Here is a 19,414-nt window from a genome sequence, read left to right as displayed (position 1 = left end):
TAATATTGCCAGTGTCTTTATTTAGAAAAAGAAGAGCATCTAGATTTGATGTTTTTAGTCATTGGTTTTCAACCTTTCCTACACGTTGGCATCACCTTGGAAACTGGAAAAATGAGCCAAAAAAGGATACCTGGGCTCTAACCCAGGCTAAATAAATCAGAGCCCCTAAAAGTCAGGCCCCTTGCTTTAAGAGCTCATCAGAAGATTACAATGTGTGGTCAGGGTTAAGAATCCTGCTGATTGTTTTAAAAAATTGTTTTTAATTGATAAATAGTTGACATTAGTGTCAGGTTTACAACATAGTGATTCAGCAATTATGTACATTAGGAAATGCTAACCACCCTAAGTGTAGTTACCATCTGTCACGTAGTTATTAGGATATTATTGACTATATTCCCTATGCTATGCTTTTCATCCCTGTGACTTACTTATTTTATAACTGGTAATTTAAGTGGTTCTTTTTTTTTTTTAACATTTATTCATTTTTGAGAGAGAAAGAGACCATGAACGGGGGAGGAGCAGAGAGAGAGGGAGACACAGAATCCAAAGCAAGCCCTAGGCTCTGAGCTGTCAAGCACAGAAGTCATGAAGCCATGACTTAGAAACCGTGAAGTCATGATCTAAGCTGAAGTCAGACACTTAACCGACCAAGCCACCCAGGAGCCCCTAAGTGGTTCTTAACAGGAGGGTTTGAGTATGTACCCTTTCTCTGGTTTCATATAAATTGAAAAGGAGATAATTTTATGAAGAAACTGTTCATTCAGCATGTGTTCAGTATGTCCATGGCACTTGTGGGGGCTAAAAAAATGTAAGTAGTTTAAAAATGGGAATAAATTATATTTCATTATATAGTTATATGTGTATTTAATATGATAATCTGACATAGTCTACATGTGCTATCGGGTTTCAGAGAGGGGAGAGATGTATATAGACCAGAGTAGTTAAGGCTGTTTGGAAAAGATGGGATCCAGGATGCATTAGGAAAGTACAATTCGAAATGTAGTAACTTGCTTTACTGGACAGATCCAAATTCTGGAGTCTGATTTGGAGAGATCTGACAACGTAGCCAGCCAGCACTTTGATCTTATTCTGTAGGCCAGTGACAGTATGACCAACTCAGAAGCTTTGAAAAATACCAGGTTTAACTCCTGAGGGTGTTAATTCCATTGGTCTAGGTGGGGCCCAAGTATTGTAATTTTTATTAGACTCCTTGTGATGCTAATGTATAGCCAGGCTTGTAAAAACTGCCTTAGGATCACTTAGGGTCCCTGGAAATTTTTTAGTAGGAGGGTTTAACATTCACCTATCCATTAAAAACACATTGGATTTTTTTTTTCTTTCTTTCTTTCTTTCTTTTTTTTTTTTTTAATTCTGCAGGCACAGGGCAAACAGCAGTGAACCAGATGAAACAGGAAAATGTCCCCGTTTATAATTATGGGGGTGATAGCGAGCTTATATTCCTTTCTGGTAGAGGAAGACAGGCAATAAGCTAATAATATATAACATGGTAAGTAGAAACAAGTGCTTTGAAGAAAAGAAAGCATACAGAGAGAGACAGAGTAATGGGCAGAGTGGGGAGCAGAGTTGGAGGGGAGAGTGTTATTTTATTTCAGGTTAGGAAAGACTTAACTGCCAGCTGGCATTTGAGCAGAGACCTGGAAGAAGTGAGGGAGTGGATAGGCAGAGGGGAATAATAAGTAGGGGAAATCCTCAGGCAGGAGTAGAAGGCTATTGAGGTTGGATATTATGGACTAAATTGTGTCCCCTCCCCCTAAATTTATATGTTGAAGTCTTAATCCCCAGTATGCTATATTTGGAGATAGGGCTTTTAGGAGGTAAATCAGGTTAAATGAGTTCATAAAGATTGGTGAAAGGTGTGATAGAATTAGTGACTTTATAAGAAGAGGAAAAGGGTGATCTCTGTCTTTCTCTACTATGTGAGGATACAGTGAGAAAGAGGCTCTCTGCGAACCAGAAGGAAAGCACTCACCAGAAGCCATACCCTGCTGGACCTTGATTTTGGACTTTGTAGCCTCCAGAACTGTGAGAAAATAAATTTCTGTTGTTTAACCCACACAGTCTACAGTATTTGTTGTGGCACCCCAAGCCAACTGAGACACAGGAATAGAGGTTTCCGGAGGGGAGATTAAAGAAGATGAGGTGGAGGGAGAGACTGAATCATGTAGGGTTTCAGACTAGAGCAAGAATTTTGGATTTTATTTTCAATTGCCATATACTCTGGTTGCCAGAGTGTAACAAGGGGGGAAGGGGTTTAGATGGGGAAGAGGAACCCAATGAATGGTTTTAAGCAGAGGAGTGATATAATTTGAGTGATATAATTTGATTTATATCTGGAATGATCACCTGGCTGCTTTGTGAGAGAATAGTCTATAGCAAAGCAGTTGAAGAATCAGGGGCAAGTGGCAATAGGAGGGTGGCATCAGTGGGGTTGGTGAGAAATCCAATTCTCTATCTATTTTGAAGGTAGAGTAGAAAGCATTTGCTGGTAAATTAGATGTGAGTGTGAGAGAAAGTGGAGAATGAAGACTGCTACCATGTGTTTGGTCTGAGCAACTGGAAAAATGGAGTTTATTTACCAAGATAGGAAGACTGTGAGAGACTGGAAGAGTGGAAGAAGGAACGAATTAGAAGTAGTTTTGAATAAGCTAAGTTATTTTGAGTTGCTACTAGACATTGAAGTGAAGATGTTAAATAGGCAGTTGGTTATGTAAGTCTAGGGTTTAGGGGAGACATTGGGGTTGGTGATACAAATTTTGGAGTTGTATAGATCAGTTCTCAACCTTGGATGCATTGATTTATCTCAGGATTGGGGCATTTTTTAATTTGATTACCAGTTAGGTTAAACATTTTTAAAAACCGCTTTTATTGAGGTATAACTGACATACAGTATACTGCACACAATTAAAGTGTACGATTTGATAAGTTTTGACATACGAATATACTTGTGAAACCATCACCACAGTTAAGATAGTGAACATATCCATTATCACCAGAAATTTCTTTGTACCCCTTTTTAATTCTTCCCTCCTGTGCCTACCTCTTTCCCATCCTCAGTTGCTAGGCAACTATTGATTTGCTTTCTCTATAGATTAGTTTGCATATTCTAGAATTTCATAGATGGAGTCACAACAGTGTATATAGTCTTCTATGGCCTCTTTAAGCATAATTGTTTTGATATTCAGCTGTGTTGTTGAGTGTGTCAGTTCATTCCTTTCTGTTGTTGAGCAGTATTTCATTATATGAATGTACCGTAATTTCTTTATTCATCTCTTGGTGGACATTTGGTTTGTTTTCAGTTTTTGGCCATTACAAATAAAGCTGCTGTGAACATTCATAAAGAAGTCTTTGTATGGATATATATTTCCTTCTCTGGGTAAATATCTTAGGGTGGAATGGATCACAATTTTTTCATGTTTCAACATGAGGGGTTTTGTGTGTGTGTGCGTGTGTGTGTGTGTGTGTGTGTCCTTGGGGAAAGCTCTTATGCCCAGAAAAGATTATTCAGGGACTACTTTGATTATTAAAATTAATGTTCAATGTAGTAGTTTCAGTTAAAAAAAATTTAGTTTTTTCTTAAGTTATCTGTTCATTTTTACAAATCTTATTCTACTTGTAAAATTTAACAATATTTAACCCCCCCCCCCCCAGGCATAGTTATTTTTAAAAAGTATTGTAAATTAATTCTAATGTGGAGCCTGGGCTGAGAACTATTGTACAGATGATATTTAAGGCAAGGACTGAATGAGGTCACCCTGAATAGCACTTCTTGAGTTTTGTGTGCATAAAAAATATCTGTAGTTCTTGGGCAAGGTCTGCAAATCTCCATCTGTACTAGTCTCCTCAGTGCTAATACCTTGGTTTGGTTAGTGGACCACACCATGAGTAGCACTGTCGTTGAGGGTTAACGTAGATGGAAGAGATACCTGAAGACTGAGTCCTGATGCACTCCAAATTTTAGAAATTGTAAAAGAAGGAAAAGAACCAATAATTGAGACTGGGAAAGAGTAGCCAGTGATGCAGGAGAAAAATTGTGTGGCATTCTGGAGGCTTGTGAAGAAAGTTTTACCCGAAATAAAGGAGTGATAAACTCAGTCAAATGCTGCTTTTGAAAAGACTGAGCAAGGAATGAACTACAGTTGACCAGTGGATATGGTAAAGTGATTGTTGGTGATCTTGAAAGTAATGGTGTTAGTAAAATGGTAGGGACAAGAGCCTGATGGAGGTGAGCACGTTCAGAGGATGGAGGAAAGAGGTGTTGAAAGTGACTATAGACAAACCATTTGATGCTTATAGTAGAAAGGAGAACAGAGAAATGGGGCAGTAGCTAAAAAGGTATGTGGACTTAGGGGAAGAGTTGTTTTTCCTTTCCTTTTTTTAAGGTAAGAGCTACTGTTTTGTGTTTGTATGTTGACAGGGATAACCTATTTACAGAAAGAAGTATCACTGAAGCAGGAAAGAAAGGAGGTCAGTAGCAGGAATGGTGTCCTGGAGAAGGGAGAAGGGATAGAGGCATGACTGTGATTGGTAATACGGATAGGGAAGTTAGAGGATATGGGCACAGATAGGAGATTGTGGAGATTTCATCAAATAGCTTCTATTCTCTCTGAAATAAGAATCAAGGTCACCCCATGATAACATGGCACACAGTAAAAGTAAATTCAGTGCTCGGAACAGTGATTTGAACAGTTTAATAAAAATTTGTTAAATAAATGAATGTAAGGAAGAGTAATCTTGGATTGGAGGGGAGAAGACAAAAGTCCATCAAGTAGATAATATAGAAGGCTGCGGTTGGGTTGGGTGAGAGTGGTAGTCATGAGAATGGTAAGGGGAAGCCATTCCAATAATGCGAAAGAAAAATTGAAAAGACTTGATAGTTGTTTGCCTGAGGAGAAGGAAAAGTGAGGAGGACCTGTTTGAACTCTAGAGAGTGTCTTTAGTCTTTCAGATTAAGGGAACTGTGGTGGTGGTTATTGGTTTGAGGGGTTTGTCAGATTTAATTGCTTGAACACTCTAACCTAGTTTTTCTAAAAGGTGATGTAGTCATTTATTTTGTCTCTCCTTACCAAGACCTTCTTAGTAGCTGCCAAAGAATCAAGTCTCCCCTGCTGCTACTTCCCAGGAGTTTAGTAGGGAAAAATGTGTTCAGGGTTTTTGCAGAAGTGTTTGATGTTGAAAATTAAATATAGGGGCGCCTGGATGGCGCAGTCGGTTAAGCGTCCGACTTCAGCCAGGTCACGATCTCGCGGTCCGTGAGTTCGAGCCCCGCGTCAGGCTCTGGGCTGATGGCTCGGAGCCTGGAGCCTGTTTCCGATTCTGTGTCTCCCTCTCTCTCTGCCCCTCCCCCGTTCATGCTCTGTCTCTCTCTGTCCCAAAAATAAAAAAAAATAAAAAAAATAAAAAAAAAAAAAGAAAATTAAATATAGACCTTAAAGTAAAAACTCTTCAGAATACTCAGATTCTTGAAATGATGAAGACTATTGTTCCTTGCATTTTGTAAGCACACTGAGGCAAGTGACAAGAAGAAAGAGTATGTAGTACCTGAGGTGTAAATTTAAGTGGTATAGTGTGAATACCTTGTACCAGTGGTTTTTGACTAGTATTTCTCACAGCCATACTTCAGGGATAACTGGGAAGTTGGAGGATGAGCACTGAGCAGATGTGGGTTCAGGAGTCTCCACAGCAATTTCAAATAGAAGTTAGGTTTTGTTTTTGTTTTAGTTTAATATATTGACATTCCTTGTAAAATTTTGTTAGCATAATGATTCTTCTGGAAAAACAATAACAGAGTTTGAATATCATTACTATCAGTAATATTTGAATTTTGCTGGTAAGTCAAATAGTGCTAGTATTAGCAGAGTAGATTATTTCATATTTTGAAGTTGGAGAAAACCACTTTTTATTTTTTGATTTAGTAATACATTTTTATAGAAAGCAGACATGTACATTAAACCCTTCATTCCATTTTCATGAAAAAGAAGTAAATTGCTCAGAAGATGACAACAGCAAATTTTTCAAGAAAGTGAATTCTCAAAAGTTGGCACCTCATCAAATCAGTGTCCATATGATTAATAGTTGTATTTATTATGCATCATGTTTAACTGGTATTTTTAATGATCATTAATATCGAGATACAAGATCTGTACTAGTGCTGGGGATACAAAAATAAGTGAGATTACTGATCTCTTCTCATGTAGGGATAAGAATCCAGTTGTTGGGGAGATAGAACACAGCCATGGAAGGATCAACAGCATTACAGAGGAGTGTAGAAGACCAGGATTCTGCAGAAGTGCTGCAAATACTTGATGCACATTTCTTTTAAAAATATTTTATCATTAAAAAAATCTAAAATAACATGTTACATAAATGGGTTCTGTGCAACAAATAGACCATGCATGGAAGGAAAACCACTAAAGCTAATTATTTTGCAGATTAGCTCATTCTTTTTTTTTTTGTTTGTTTTTTTACAATTGTAAAATAAAGTAGCAAATCCTTTATTTGTGTTTCTTGAAACTGTGAAAAGAGAGCCCTAGCAACATTTTTTTAGTTATCATTTTCCCTCTTCCACCTCTGTCCTCACATAATAGTTTTGCTCCCAACCTACAGTTCTCAAAACCTCTTCAACCCCCACAACCCAACAAAACAAAACCTCTCTCATTAGTGTCTTTCTAATTTCCTTCTTATTCTCCATCACAAAATCTCAAAAACGGATTTATAAAAAAAAAAAAAGAAAAAAAAAAGATCTACTTCAGAAAGCCTGGGAGAGAAAGAGTCTTTGAGCAGGCTGCAGAATGCTCCCCCAGACTACAGGAGAAATCTGAGAAATCCAGGGAGTTCACACTGAGTGATTTATATCCTTTTGTGCTTGTTAACCCTTTATAGGCTACATGGTGCTAGAGCTCTCTGATAAGTCTTCAAATGATAATATACTATATGAATTTTTCCACAAACCCAAGAAACAGTACAGAACATTTTATTTTTAAGGACAAAAAGGAAACAGGGTTTCTCACATGAGTAGTCATTCAACAGAAAGGATTTTATCATGCAGTATTTTGCAACAATGAACCTGAGCCATTTTGTTTTGCTGTAAAGACGTGATTGTATTCTTTCATCTTCTCTGATATTTGGCATCAAAATTTACGTGATATGATTCATAAGTAGATTCTGAAGGATAGGCACATATACCTAGTCTAAAAATGAAAACATAATTTTGGAGCAAAGAAAATGATTGTCCTCTCTTCAAAAAATTACGAGCCATCACAGTTTTCAAAGTAAAATGTTCTGATAATGCCAGTGCAAGAAGTGGAAGCAAAGATAAGCCAAAATCTAGTAGAGGTGTGTTTGAAATCATGAAATCAGTATTACAAGGTAAGTATAGTCCTAAGATTAGGCCTAGTAGCTGATGAGGAGTTAGTCAAATTAAAAAAAAACTTTATCTATGGATATGAGGGAGATCTGGCTGTGACATCTGTCACCCCATTGATCGCTAGGGTTGATTTGGCTGATCTGGCTGACTAGGTGGGTGTCCCCTTCCTCCCTCACCGCCCCATATGTGTCCCTCCCGAAGCTGTGCGCTTCTTTGAAGAGGACGACCTTCCAGATAGAGGAGGACCATTTGGTCAAGCGTATACGAGTAGCTGCACTCCCCTGCTAGAACCTCCAAACAAGCTTTCAAGGTCCATTTGTAGGAGAACATAGGGTAGTCAAGCTTCCAAAACTCCAGAAACATCCAAATGAGGCACTGCACATGGCAGTCTGCTTTTCTTTAATAAATAAATAAATAAATAAATAAATAAATCTATAAATCTTTACCTATTTCAGGTCTGTATACCTTTAAAACCACATTATTACAGAATAGAAATTTGGGTTTAGTATGTTTTTCAAGTCTTAGTAAAATTTTTAACATTGATTGAATTTTATTACTTCTGTACATTATTCATGAAATGACTTAAAGTATTTTTTATTTTTATTTTTTTAACTGTATTTATTTATTTTGAGAGAGAGACAGAGCAAGTGCTCATGAATGGGGCGAGGCAGAAAGGGAGGGAGTGGAGAGAGAATCCTAGCCAGGCTCCACACTGTCAGCCCAGAGCCAAGTGCGGGAATCGATCTCATGAACTGTAAGATCATGGCCTGAGCCAAAATCAAGAGTCAGACACTCGATCACCTTTAAGGTGCCCCTTAAAGGATGTTTTTTAAAAAGACCCATGTTGGGGCTCCTGGGTAGCTCAGTCAGTTAAAGCGTCCAACTTGGGTTCAGGTCATGGTCTCTCAATTGGTGAGTTTGAGCCTCGAGTAGGGAACTGTGCTGACAGCTCAGAGGACACTAAAGCAGCCTGGAGCTGCTTCAGATTCTGTGTCTCCCTCTTTCTCTGCCCCTTCCCCACTCTCTCTCTCTCTCTCTCTCTCTCTCTCTCTGTCAAAAATAAACATTAAAAAAATTAGGGGTGCCTGGGTGGCTTAGTAGGTTAAGTGTCGGGGTCATGATCTCATGGTTTGTGAGTTTGAGCCCCACATGGAGCTCTGCACTGACAGGGCAGACTGCTTGGGATTCTCTCTCTTGCCTTCTCTCTGCCCCTCTTCCTTCCCTCCGTATCCCTCTCCCTCCCTCTCTCTCTCTCTCTCTCTCTCTCTCTCTCAAAAAATAAAATAAAAACTTAAAAAAAGAACATTAAAAAAAAGGCCCATGCTGATGGCTCTTTTTCCTGGTGTACTGACAGTTTAAACATAAACTAAAGTTCTTTTCACCCTGTTTATAATAAATTCACTTTCTGTTTTCTCTATTACAACACTTTTTTTTCTTCTTGGTACTTTTGACAAAACTTACCTTTTTTTTAGTTTACTTTTTTATATGGTTTCTATCTCATCTGCTAAGTAAACTCTGTGAGCGCACAGACTATGTTTGTCTTACCCATTGTGAACCCCCAGCGTCTTACCTATACCTGACTCATGTAAGTGTGCAATACACTTTTTAAACAAAACAAGGTAGCTGCTTATAAAATCTACTTTGGTTAGTTTTTTTGGTTTTTGTTAGCAGTGTATTGACAGACTTACAAGTTTCAGCTGTTTTTACTCATTGAAATTGATTATATTGCTTCACTTTATCATATATTTTAGTGTCCTGAAGACTGTTTCTTTTGGATCTATGAGTTATGCTGCTTCTCTTAGAAAATAACCAGTAAATGTTTTATATCTTAATTTGTTTTGCTTGTCCAACTTGACAAAGTAAATTGTGATGAGGTTGATCAAACTTGAAACATTTTTTTCTTAAAGTATTTAGCACATAGAATTTTTGTTATGGGGTAGTGGGGATAGAAGGCAGACACATAGTTAGAAATGGCATATACCAAGCAACAGGTACTGGTCTTCTACACACATGGAAGATCAAGAAGCTCCTAAAAATATTTCATTCTCATGGTAGATTATTATTGTTGTTGAAATTTCACCTTTTTCTATGTTACAGGAAATCAACATACCTGTAAAATTTTACACAGTGTATTTGGGCTATTTATGAAGGATACGTAGAGACATGTGGAGATCCCCCAATTTTTGAATATCATATTTCACAAGTTACAGCATAGTCATGGCATTATGTAAATAAGATGACAATAGAATGCAGTTGAGATATGGTAATTTACTAACGAGGACTTTGTCCCCCTTTTTACAGAATCTTTGGCATTATAGGTGTATTGTCAAAACCATGAATGAATGATAAATCCCTGTATATAAAAAGGCATATCTAAAAAATGTCACCCTGCTCCTTATTTTCTGAGTTACCAATCTGCTACCTCTAAAATTTCCTAGTATCCTCTAGATTTTTCTCATTAAGTAGAAAATGGATCATAGTTTAAACCTACTTATTTATTGAAAAAATTTTTAATGTTTATTTTTGAGGGAGAGAGAGCAGAGGAGGGGCAGAGAGTGCTGGAGACACAGAATCCAAAGCAGGCTCCAGGCTCCAAGCTGGCAGCACAGAACTTGACATGGGCCTCGAACTCACAAACTGAGAGATCATGACCTGAGCCGAAGTCAGATGCTTAACCAACTCAGCCACCCAGGTGTGGGCCCCCAGCTTTCTTAATATCCCTGGAGATATGAGGGCTTTCTTTTCAGTAGGGCATGGTGAGGGTGAACTTTATGATATGTTGAAAAGGTAAGCTGTGTTCCCCCTACCTTCAGTGAAAGATCTTTAAAGCACATTCAGCCTCTAGAGAGCAGCAGAGAATTTCATTTCAGTAATTAACCTATATGTATACTTGCGTATTTATATTTTGTGCTGCTTTCCTCCTGAAGTTGAACCAGATCAAATAACCCTAGAACAATGGAGTTTTAGGTAAATCATAATCTTTAAGTAACAATCAGCCATCATTAAAATAAGAATAAAGGAATGGAGCATTACACATTTAGGAAAGTCTAAGATGAGAAGAGAGAGAAACAGGTATAACTACTCAAGAACAGAAATAAATAACATTTTTCTTAAGGGAAAAGGGAACCACTATAGATTTGTTGGTGATTGAAAGATAACAAAATCAATAACAACATTAGTTACAGAGATTACATGGTGGTTTATTACACCACTAGTCTTGCATTCACACTTGCCCAAAGGACTGCCTTGCTTATATTTTATTAAATCTTTTATAAATTTTTATTTAAATTCTAGTTAGTTAACATAGAATACAATATTGGTTTCAGGAGTAGAATTCAATGATTCATCACTAACATATATTTTATTAAATCTATAAATCCAACATAATTAACACCAAGCATGTCAGTACCCCCTATTTAGAGTAGACCTGTTCTTGGCTTTCCTGCAACTGTCTTAGCCCATTTGAGCTGCTGTATCAAAATACCATAAATGAGGTGGCTTATGAGCAACGAACATTAATTTCTCACAGTTCTGGAGGCTGCAAGTTTAGGATCATGGCCCTGGCAGATTAGCTAGCTGCCTGATAAAGAGCCACTTCCTCATTGACAGCCATTTTCTTACATGGCAGAAGAGGCAAGGGATCTCTCTGGGGTCTCTTATAAGAGCACTAATCATGAGGGCTACACCCACATGACTCAGTCACCTCTCAAAGACCCCCCCCCCCCCAACCTAATACTATCACCTTGGAGAGGTAGGATTTTAATAAATGAATTTTGCAAGGGACACGAACATTCAGTACACAGCACCGCCCTTGGAAATTCCCCCCATTTCTTTCAGTTTTATTCCCATTTGGGGGAGAGTTCTTTATCCCTCTTACTCAGGTATGCATCCGATTGGGTTATCCTTATGAAATGTCATCGGGTTCACTGCTTCAATGCCATTCTCCTGACTATCCACAGAATAGACCCTTACTACTATTTTGATGTGGTAGTCTTCTAGCTTGTTTTCCGGTCCAGCCCCTCACCTGACCAGTTTAACTAATTGTTCTTTCTGTGTGCATTTATTAAGTAGTTTGTTCTTAACACTGAGAGTATAACACGAATTTTAAATTCATAACTCATTTAAAAATAAATTATAGGGGCGCCTGGGTGGCGCAGTCGGTTAAGCGTCCGACTTCAGCCAGGTCACGATCTCGTGGTCCGTGAGTTCGAGCCCCGCGTCAGGCTCTGGGCTGATGGCTCGGAGCCTGGAGCCTGCTTCCGATTCTGTGTCTCCCTCTCTCTCTGCCCCTCCCCCGTTCATGCTCTGTCTCTCTCTGTCCCAAAAATAAATTAAAAACGTTGAAAAAAAAAAATTAAAAAAAAAATAAATTATAAATTAACTCAACCATGAGGTTATGAAGCAAATCATGCTCTAATATTTTCAGATTGATGGGCCATATAAAAAAGGGAAATGATTCTAGAAAGATTCTGGAGAGATAACACTTCTTAAATATGAAAAAGACTTGGCAACAGTTACAAGAGACCAGAGTTGGGAAATTAGGATTGTTCCTTTCTCACATAAAAGCAGGAGGGAGGGGGCGCCTGGGTGGCTCAGTTGGTTAACTGTCGGACTCTTGATTTTGGCTCAGGTCATGATCTCACAGTTTGTAAGATCAAGCCCCGAAAGAGGCTCTGCATAGCTCCAGACCCTGCTTGGGATACTCTCTCTCTCCCCCTCTCTGTCCCTCCCCCAATGGTGCATGTGCTGTCTCTCACACACACAGAAAATAAATAAACTTAAAAAAAATGGGAGTGAGATGTTGAGGAACAGTGTCACATAGTAGATGGATACTCACTTGGGAGACAAATGCTGGAGGTTTGAGGGAGTGATTGATCATGTCATAAAAATATTCTGTACTTAATCACAGCACAAGAATCATGTTCCTGAAAATCTTGATCAGAGAATCCATGATTGAGATACTCAGATCTTACGGGAAAACAGCATTGGGGTTCGCTCATTAACGAATACAGGAAAACCTAGAAAAATATGCTATTTTACTTATAGGCAGTACTAAATAAAGATAATATAAATAAAATGTATATATCTTGTTAGTAATAATGGCCACTTCTCAATAACTAACATCAGTTTATTGATAGAAATGTCGGGATTTCCCCTCTGGTTCAAAAAGCATGTAAATTTATTTCAGCGTTTGTAATTTTATTTTAGTTCAATTTAATCACTAAAATTTTTGTTAACTTATTTTGCACTAAATTTTAGGATGGAGGAAGTGACAGTACAATATATATACCATATAATAATATATACTATATACATGTAATAATATGTGTGTGTGTGTGTGTGTGTGTGTGTGTGTGTGTGTATATATATATACACAATATATAATGAAGGAAGTTGTTAAACCTTCATTTGTTATGGAAGGAAGAGATTCAGAGATCCATATTACCTTGGGAGACCAAATGATGACTATACCTCCATTGCATTTTATACCTTGGAATGACTCAATTTTAGGTGATTCACTATTCACTAGGTACTAGTTTAAACAAATATTTTCTCAAACCTGCCACACCTTTGAGCTTTTTCCTTTAAAAAATTTTTTTTAATGTTTTATTTATTTATTTATTTATTTATTTTTAATTTTTTTTTTTGACATTTATTTATTTTTGAGACAGAGAGAGACAGAGCATGAACGGGGGAGGGTCAGAGAGAGGGAGACACAGAATCTGAAACAGGCTCCAGGCTCTGAGCTTTCAGCACAGAGCCTGACGTGGGGCTCGAACCCACGGACCGTGAGATCATGACCTGAGCCGAAGTCGGCCGCTTAACCGACTGAACCACCCAGGCGCCCCTGTTTTATTTATTTTTGAGACAGAGAGAGACAGAGCATGAGCAGGGGAGGGGCAGAGAGAGGGGGAGACACAGAATCCGAAGCAGGCTCCAGGCTCTGAGCTGTCAGCACAGAGCCCGATGCGGGGCTCAAACCCACGAACCGTGAGATCGTGACCTGAGCTGAAGTCGGATGCCCAACCCACTGAGCCACCCATGCACCCCTGAGCTTTTTTTTCTTTTTCCACTTTACAACATATTAAAAGATAAATTATTTCTTCCTGCTCTTACTTTACTACTTGTTTATCTCTGTGTAGTGAGTGGTTGATCCTGTCTAGTGAGTAACCTTAGAGACAGTACTCTTTTTTCTTTTTAATTTAATTTGAGAGTATGTGTATGTATGCAAGAGAGACAGACCATGAATCCCAAGCAGGCTCCACGCTCCACATGGAGCCCAATACAGGGCTTGATCCCACCACCCTGGAATCATGACCTGAGCCAAAATCAAGAGTCGGATGCTCAACTGAATGAGCCACCCAGGTGCCTGTACAGTACTCCTTTTCTTAAAAAACAAAAACCAAAAAACAAAAAAAACATCTTTCTTCCTTGTTAAACTTGATTTTATCGTTCAACAACAAATACTAAGTATCTAGTATTTTTTCAGAACTGTGCTAGGTACTAAGTTATACAGTGGTGCATAAAGCTGATATCATCCCTTTCCTTGTGGAGATTTACATGCTAGAAAAGGAAACATAATAAAAAACTGCAACTCTTCCAATAATCTTTATGTTCCTCATTTTTTTCCCATAGCATTTAAATGAACGTTTAAGACTCTGTTTATTTTTTGATTCCACCCACATAATATTGGCTGCATGAGGACAAGGATTTCTGTGTTTTTCTAGAGGAATATTTGTTGGTTAAGAAAGGTATACATAATTAGTTACCATGTCTTTGATTCTACTTCTTCAGCCTGTCTTAAATAACTCCTCTGCTGCTTCCTTAGTTCAAGCCCTTTTTATTTTTGCCTAATCTATTAAAGTAGCTTTCCTAACAGTTTCCCTGCCACTCTGAGGTACCTTTCCCCTTTATACTGCTGCCAGTAATTTTTGTAAAATTAAATTCTGAATTTCTTCAGTGATCTCCCATCTTTTAAGGGTAAGTCAGACTCCTTAGCTTTTTACTATTGGATTCCTTCCTATCTGTTTAGCCTTGTTTTTTTTCTTCATTGCCTTGCCATTCCCTGCTCTCCATCTCAATCTTTATTCGGCACTAGTAACAATATATTACAGCTCTTCAAGCTTCTTTTTGGGCTAGATCAGAGGCATCAACTAACTCAGAAACCAGTTAGAAATGCAGATTATTAGGCCTACTGAATTGGAAACTCTGGGAGTAGGGCTAAGCAAGCCATAAACAGGCCTTCCTAGTGATCCTGATGTACCTTAAATTTAAGAACCATTGTGTGTGCTTTTAAATGTTTATTTTGAGAGAGAGTGTATGCGCAGGAGAGGGGCAGAGAGAGAGAGGGAGAGAGAATCCCAAGCAGGCCCCAAGCTGTCAGTGCAGAGCCTGATGCAGAGATGACCGGAGCTGCAAGCTTAACCAACTAAACCACCCAGGTGCTCCAAAAAACATTGTTTTAATCCATTTTTTAAAAATTTTACTTCCTTACAAGGTCAGCCATTAATCACCATGCTTTCAATATCACTTTCATTTGTATAACTCTTAATCTACATAATTAACCCTGGTATCTGTGTCAACCCTACTTCTTAAATTGTGTTGTACATCTTTTCTGGATATGCTTTCTGTACTTCAGACTCTGTAGGCTCTGAACAAAATTCATTATCCATCTACTGATATCTGTTTACATACTGTGTTTCCTATTTACTCCTTAAAAGGATTCCTCCTTAAAGTTTTGAATTGTAGATAGTGCAGTATTTTCTCATTGGTTTCTATTTTGTCATGGCTTTAGAGGAACAACAGCAAAAGATTCTTTAATAACTCTACTGACCAAAATGGGTTCAGGATTTTCCATGCAATAAAATTACTATTGTTTTATAGACCAGCTGCTAAAATTTATGTTTATCTTATTCTCCCTTCCCTCACTTTTTCACTCCTCCCATTTTCACTCCCCTCCTCACTCTTCTGTCTCTCATTTTAAGAACTTAGAGATTGTTTACTTCGAATCTTGACCACAGTTGCCCAAGTTCTACCATAAAGCTGGAGGGATCCTTGACAAGTAGAATGACAGTACTGTCACTAAAGCATGGAGTGAAGCAACATTTCAGATATCATGGTGCAATTTTTGCAGTAGTTTCTCAATAAATGTTTTTTAAGTGAATAAATGAGTGAATAGGCAAGTCTCAAAGGACTAGACAAATTGCCAAGGTCAAAAAAGCACGCTGAGATCGTGGCTAGAGATAAAAGGAACCTTAAAGATTTTAGCAATAAAGAGTGAGAAAATTTGACACTCAAATACTTATTAAATTAAGTGAAAGATTTTAGAGGAAAGAACAAATAGCCATTGTCACAGATGGTTAGGTTAGCTATTTCCTTCTATGAAGGAGAAGGGATATATTTAAATGTTATTTCAGTATAAATTTTCAAGTTTAAATTTTTGAAATTCATGTTTATTTATATGTGTGCTTCCCTATGAGCATTTAGTTTGATATACTTTTTAAAATAATTTTCACATTGACTTATGTAACAGTTTTATTCTCATGGTTTGACCATATATCTTGGGCTATAACTTTTAACTGTTATAGTTTTGTTTTTGTTGGATAGGAAAGACAATAATTTGTTTGTGTGTGTGTATGTGTGTAAAATCTGTTAAATTGCACATTAAATTATCTCACATATAAGGATTTTTTGTACTTGAAAATAATGTCGTGTACCTGTATTCTTATAATCAGAGATAGTCTCATAAAGAATGTATTTTCTTAAGTTATAATAAAAAAAACTTTCTTTTTAACATGCACACAGGAAACCTCGACCTGTCTCCCAGTTGGTTGCACAGCAGGTTACCCAGCAGTTTGTGCCCCCTACACAGTCAAAGAAAGAGAAAAAAGATAAAGTAGAAAAAGAAAAGAGTGAAAAGGAAACAACTAGCAAAAAGAACAGTCATAAGAAAACCAGGTAAATTTGAAGTGTTTTATGGCACTTTTGAAATAATAAACCATTAATTTAATATTCTCTTTTGAAATTAATCTATTCATATACAGAGTAGAAGAGATTTTATCTCCTTTATTATAAAATATCATGAAAGTGTTTTTCTGAGTTTAAGAAGTATATTAGAAATTAAACACAGAAGCCACCATTATGAGCTTAAATGTAAGGTTTCCTTTCTCTTTCCTTTTCCCTTCCTTCCTTCCTTCCTTCCTTCCTTCCTTTTTTAGATTAAAAGACATTTGTGCTTGAGCTATTTCTTTTTTAGTCATAAAGCCAGGAGTGATATTCACAATACTGAACAGATACTTGCATGGGCTTTGACCAGTTAAAATCTTCTTGGGTACAGGCAGAATAGATAATCATGATGCCTTATCAGTGCACATCTGTGGAATAACAGCCTTACATATAACTGAGCGTTAATAGTTATCAGCTTACTCTGTGATACAACTATGTCATTACTGTCTTCAAACATTTATTTTAGTAAAACTTATAAGCTATCTGCAAAATTATGATAAAGCTATAAAAGCACAATTAAGAGACCATTGCTTCCAGAGTATCAGTTTGTCATGTTGAAGAAGATTCGTCAATGATTGGTTTGATTAATGTTAATGATTTAAAACATTTAATTATACTTTTTTTTTGGCTAGTTAAACATGAATCTAGAGCCTTAAATATAGATGCATTCATTTTGTTATTTTTACCTGATTTATTCAGTATATGTTCAGAAAGTTGGTAGAAAGAGAAGCTAGTTTAAAATATAATCATTTTTTGTGTTTAGGCCAAGATTGAAAAACGTGGATCGGAGTAGTGCTCAGCATTTGGAAGTTACCGTTGGAGATCTGACAGTCATTATTACAGACTTTAAGGAGAAAACGAAGTCACCGCCTGCATCTAGTGCTGCTTCTGCAGATCAACACAGTCAGAGTGGGTCTAGCTCTGATAACACAGAGAGGGGAATGTCCAGGTCATCTTCACCCAGAGGAGAAGCCTCATCACTGAATGGAGAATCTCATTAAAGTTTATTTTCTCCAGTTTCTTAGTCACTTCTGTCATAACATGCAGATACACAGATTATGCCAAGAGGTACCACATTTTCATGACAAACATATTCATGCACAATCCATAATTTGCGTTTTACATAAGATAGAAATTTGTTAGAATTTATTGCAATCTATGCCTACCAAAAATTTCCAAACTTAACATTTTGGTCTCCACAGTTAAAGATGCCATGAAAATGTGGTTGAATTATTCATTATGCAGTGTTATTGGTAAGTCTATTTTCACTTTTAGTTTAGTGAATTCTAACACATAATTCTCTACTATTGGCATGTATGAATTTCAATTTTTATAACATAGTGCAAGCTGCCTAAATATGTATTATTTGAGAATTGTGAAACAAATAGTTATATGTATACAAGTCAAAGATCAACTTAATCAACTATTGCTGCAACAGGATTTTCTTAATGGTTATCCTCTTAAATACACCTGCTGGTACTTGGTGTGGTTAAATAGGAAAATTGTTATTAAATAAAGAATTTGTATGAACCGTTGCCAATGTTTTTGACACATTTTACTAAATTATTGTTCCTGAATTATGTTTCTGGTTTTATCTTTGTTTTTGTTTGTTTATCTTTTAAAACATTCATTATTGTAATGTTTTACTAGCAGAGTAGTAAACAATAAAACATTGATTATTTAGCTTTATAATTCAGGTTTAGTCCTCTTGTCATTGAACACTGGTATGTTTTCTGTATGAAATAAAACATTACAGTTCAAATAATTATAAACATTTGGCAAAAACAGAAAAGAAACCTGACATATTTTAAAAGCTGCAATTTTGGAAAAGCTTTAACTTAATAACAGTTTTATCACTGTTGTCTTGCCCCAAACTTGTGCAGGGTCATAGAAGTATGAATCTAATTAATACAGAATTGGGAACTGTTGCACAGACCTGGGAAATAACTAATCTTAAATCAGTTTAATTGGCCTCTTATTAAATACAATGATTTTTATGAAAATCATAGTATCCTATTTTCAGACACAACTGCCAGTTTATGCATTTATCAATATCCTGAACTTTAAAAAATATTTACAGCCCCACTTACTATTATGTAAAATTACCAATAAAATATTTTTATGACTACAGATTTTGCATTTTTGTTTACAAGAAATAATGTGTTTCATGTTGTATTTAAAAATCCAGCCTAGAAACCACACAGTACTTCTTAAATTCTCATAGGGTCTCCTGCTTCTTTTAGCCATTTGCTTAATATGTATCCACCTCTAGGAGACTTCTGGAATATAAATTAACTTAAAAACATAACCTGGATACAAAATACCACTTAAAAACACTATGATTGCATTTGAAGAACAGAAAAAAAAAAAAAAAAAAAACCAACCCGTAGACCCTGACAGTTGTGTATTTGGTGGTTTCTTGTGGTAATGTAATTTTCCGTTTAATTGCAGTACTTTTTCCAGGCACAATGGGACTGTCTTTTTTGTAAGATGCTAGTTGTGAAGTACAGTTAATTGCATACAGTAAAAGTCTGTGATTAAAACATTTATATACCTCATTCTTTAGTGTTGTTAAATGAAAAATTAAAATTTGTTTTTATTATAAGATACTTTCAATGGAGCCCCAGCTAACTGGTTATGTTCTTTTAAAACATGAAAATTTTTTGTCATGTATTATTGTTTTTCAACATGTTTCAAATGTTTCAAATTTTAGACACAGTAAAAATTACAAGTAATAATTGTAATAGGGAAAATCTTCTAATTTTTAAATCAAAACTATGCTCTGGAGGCACTGGGTCTTATGATGATCAAAAACTTTCAGGATGTATTTTAAATGGACTGTAAGACAGAAAAATCTGACAGAAATGGGATTTTACCAGAATGGAGTATAGGCATCTTTTTATATAAGTGGGGAGTATATAGTATGGAAATTTAGAGTGCTAACTGGTGTCTGATGCTTTGAATATCTGTTCTAGAGCCTAAGTGAGCTTGAGTAAATTACTCAGGGTCTCTTCCCATCTATTA

General features: G+C 36.7%; 1 protein-coding gene across 8 annotated transcripts in view; it reads left to right on the top strand.

The window, feature by feature from the left end:
• YAF2 (YY1 associated factor 2) overlaps positions 1 to 18,520 on the top strand; it is a 76,744-nt gene extending 58,224 nt beyond the window's left edge. For 2 of the 8 annotated variants that reach the window (XM_049625317.1, XM_049625322.1), the window contains 2 exons: positions 16,190 to 16,342; positions 17,154 to 18,520. In XM_049625317.1, the coding sequence (XP_049481274.1) occupies positions 16,190 to 16,342; positions 17,154 to 17,391 (391 nt within the window). In that variant the 3' untranslated portion in view covers positions 17,392 to 18,520. Of the gene's footprint in view, positions 1 to 1,377; positions 2,949 to 6,215; positions 6,516 to 16,189; positions 16,343 to 17,153 lie in introns of those variants that run through there. The other 6 variants (XR_007456647.1, XM_049625320.1, XR_007456646.1 and 3 more) reach the window with 5 other exon arrangements.
• The last annotated feature ends 894 nt before the right edge of the window (positions 18,521 to 19,414 follow it).

The sequence above is a fragment of the Panthera uncia genome, chromosome B4, assembly GCF_023721935.1.
Source record: "Panthera uncia isolate 11264 chromosome B4, Puncia_PCG_1.0, whole genome shotgun sequence".
NCBI lineage: Eukaryota > Metazoa > Chordata > Mammalia > Carnivora > Felidae > Panthera > Panthera uncia.
This window is presented reverse-complemented; position numbering and strand designations above follow the sequence as displayed.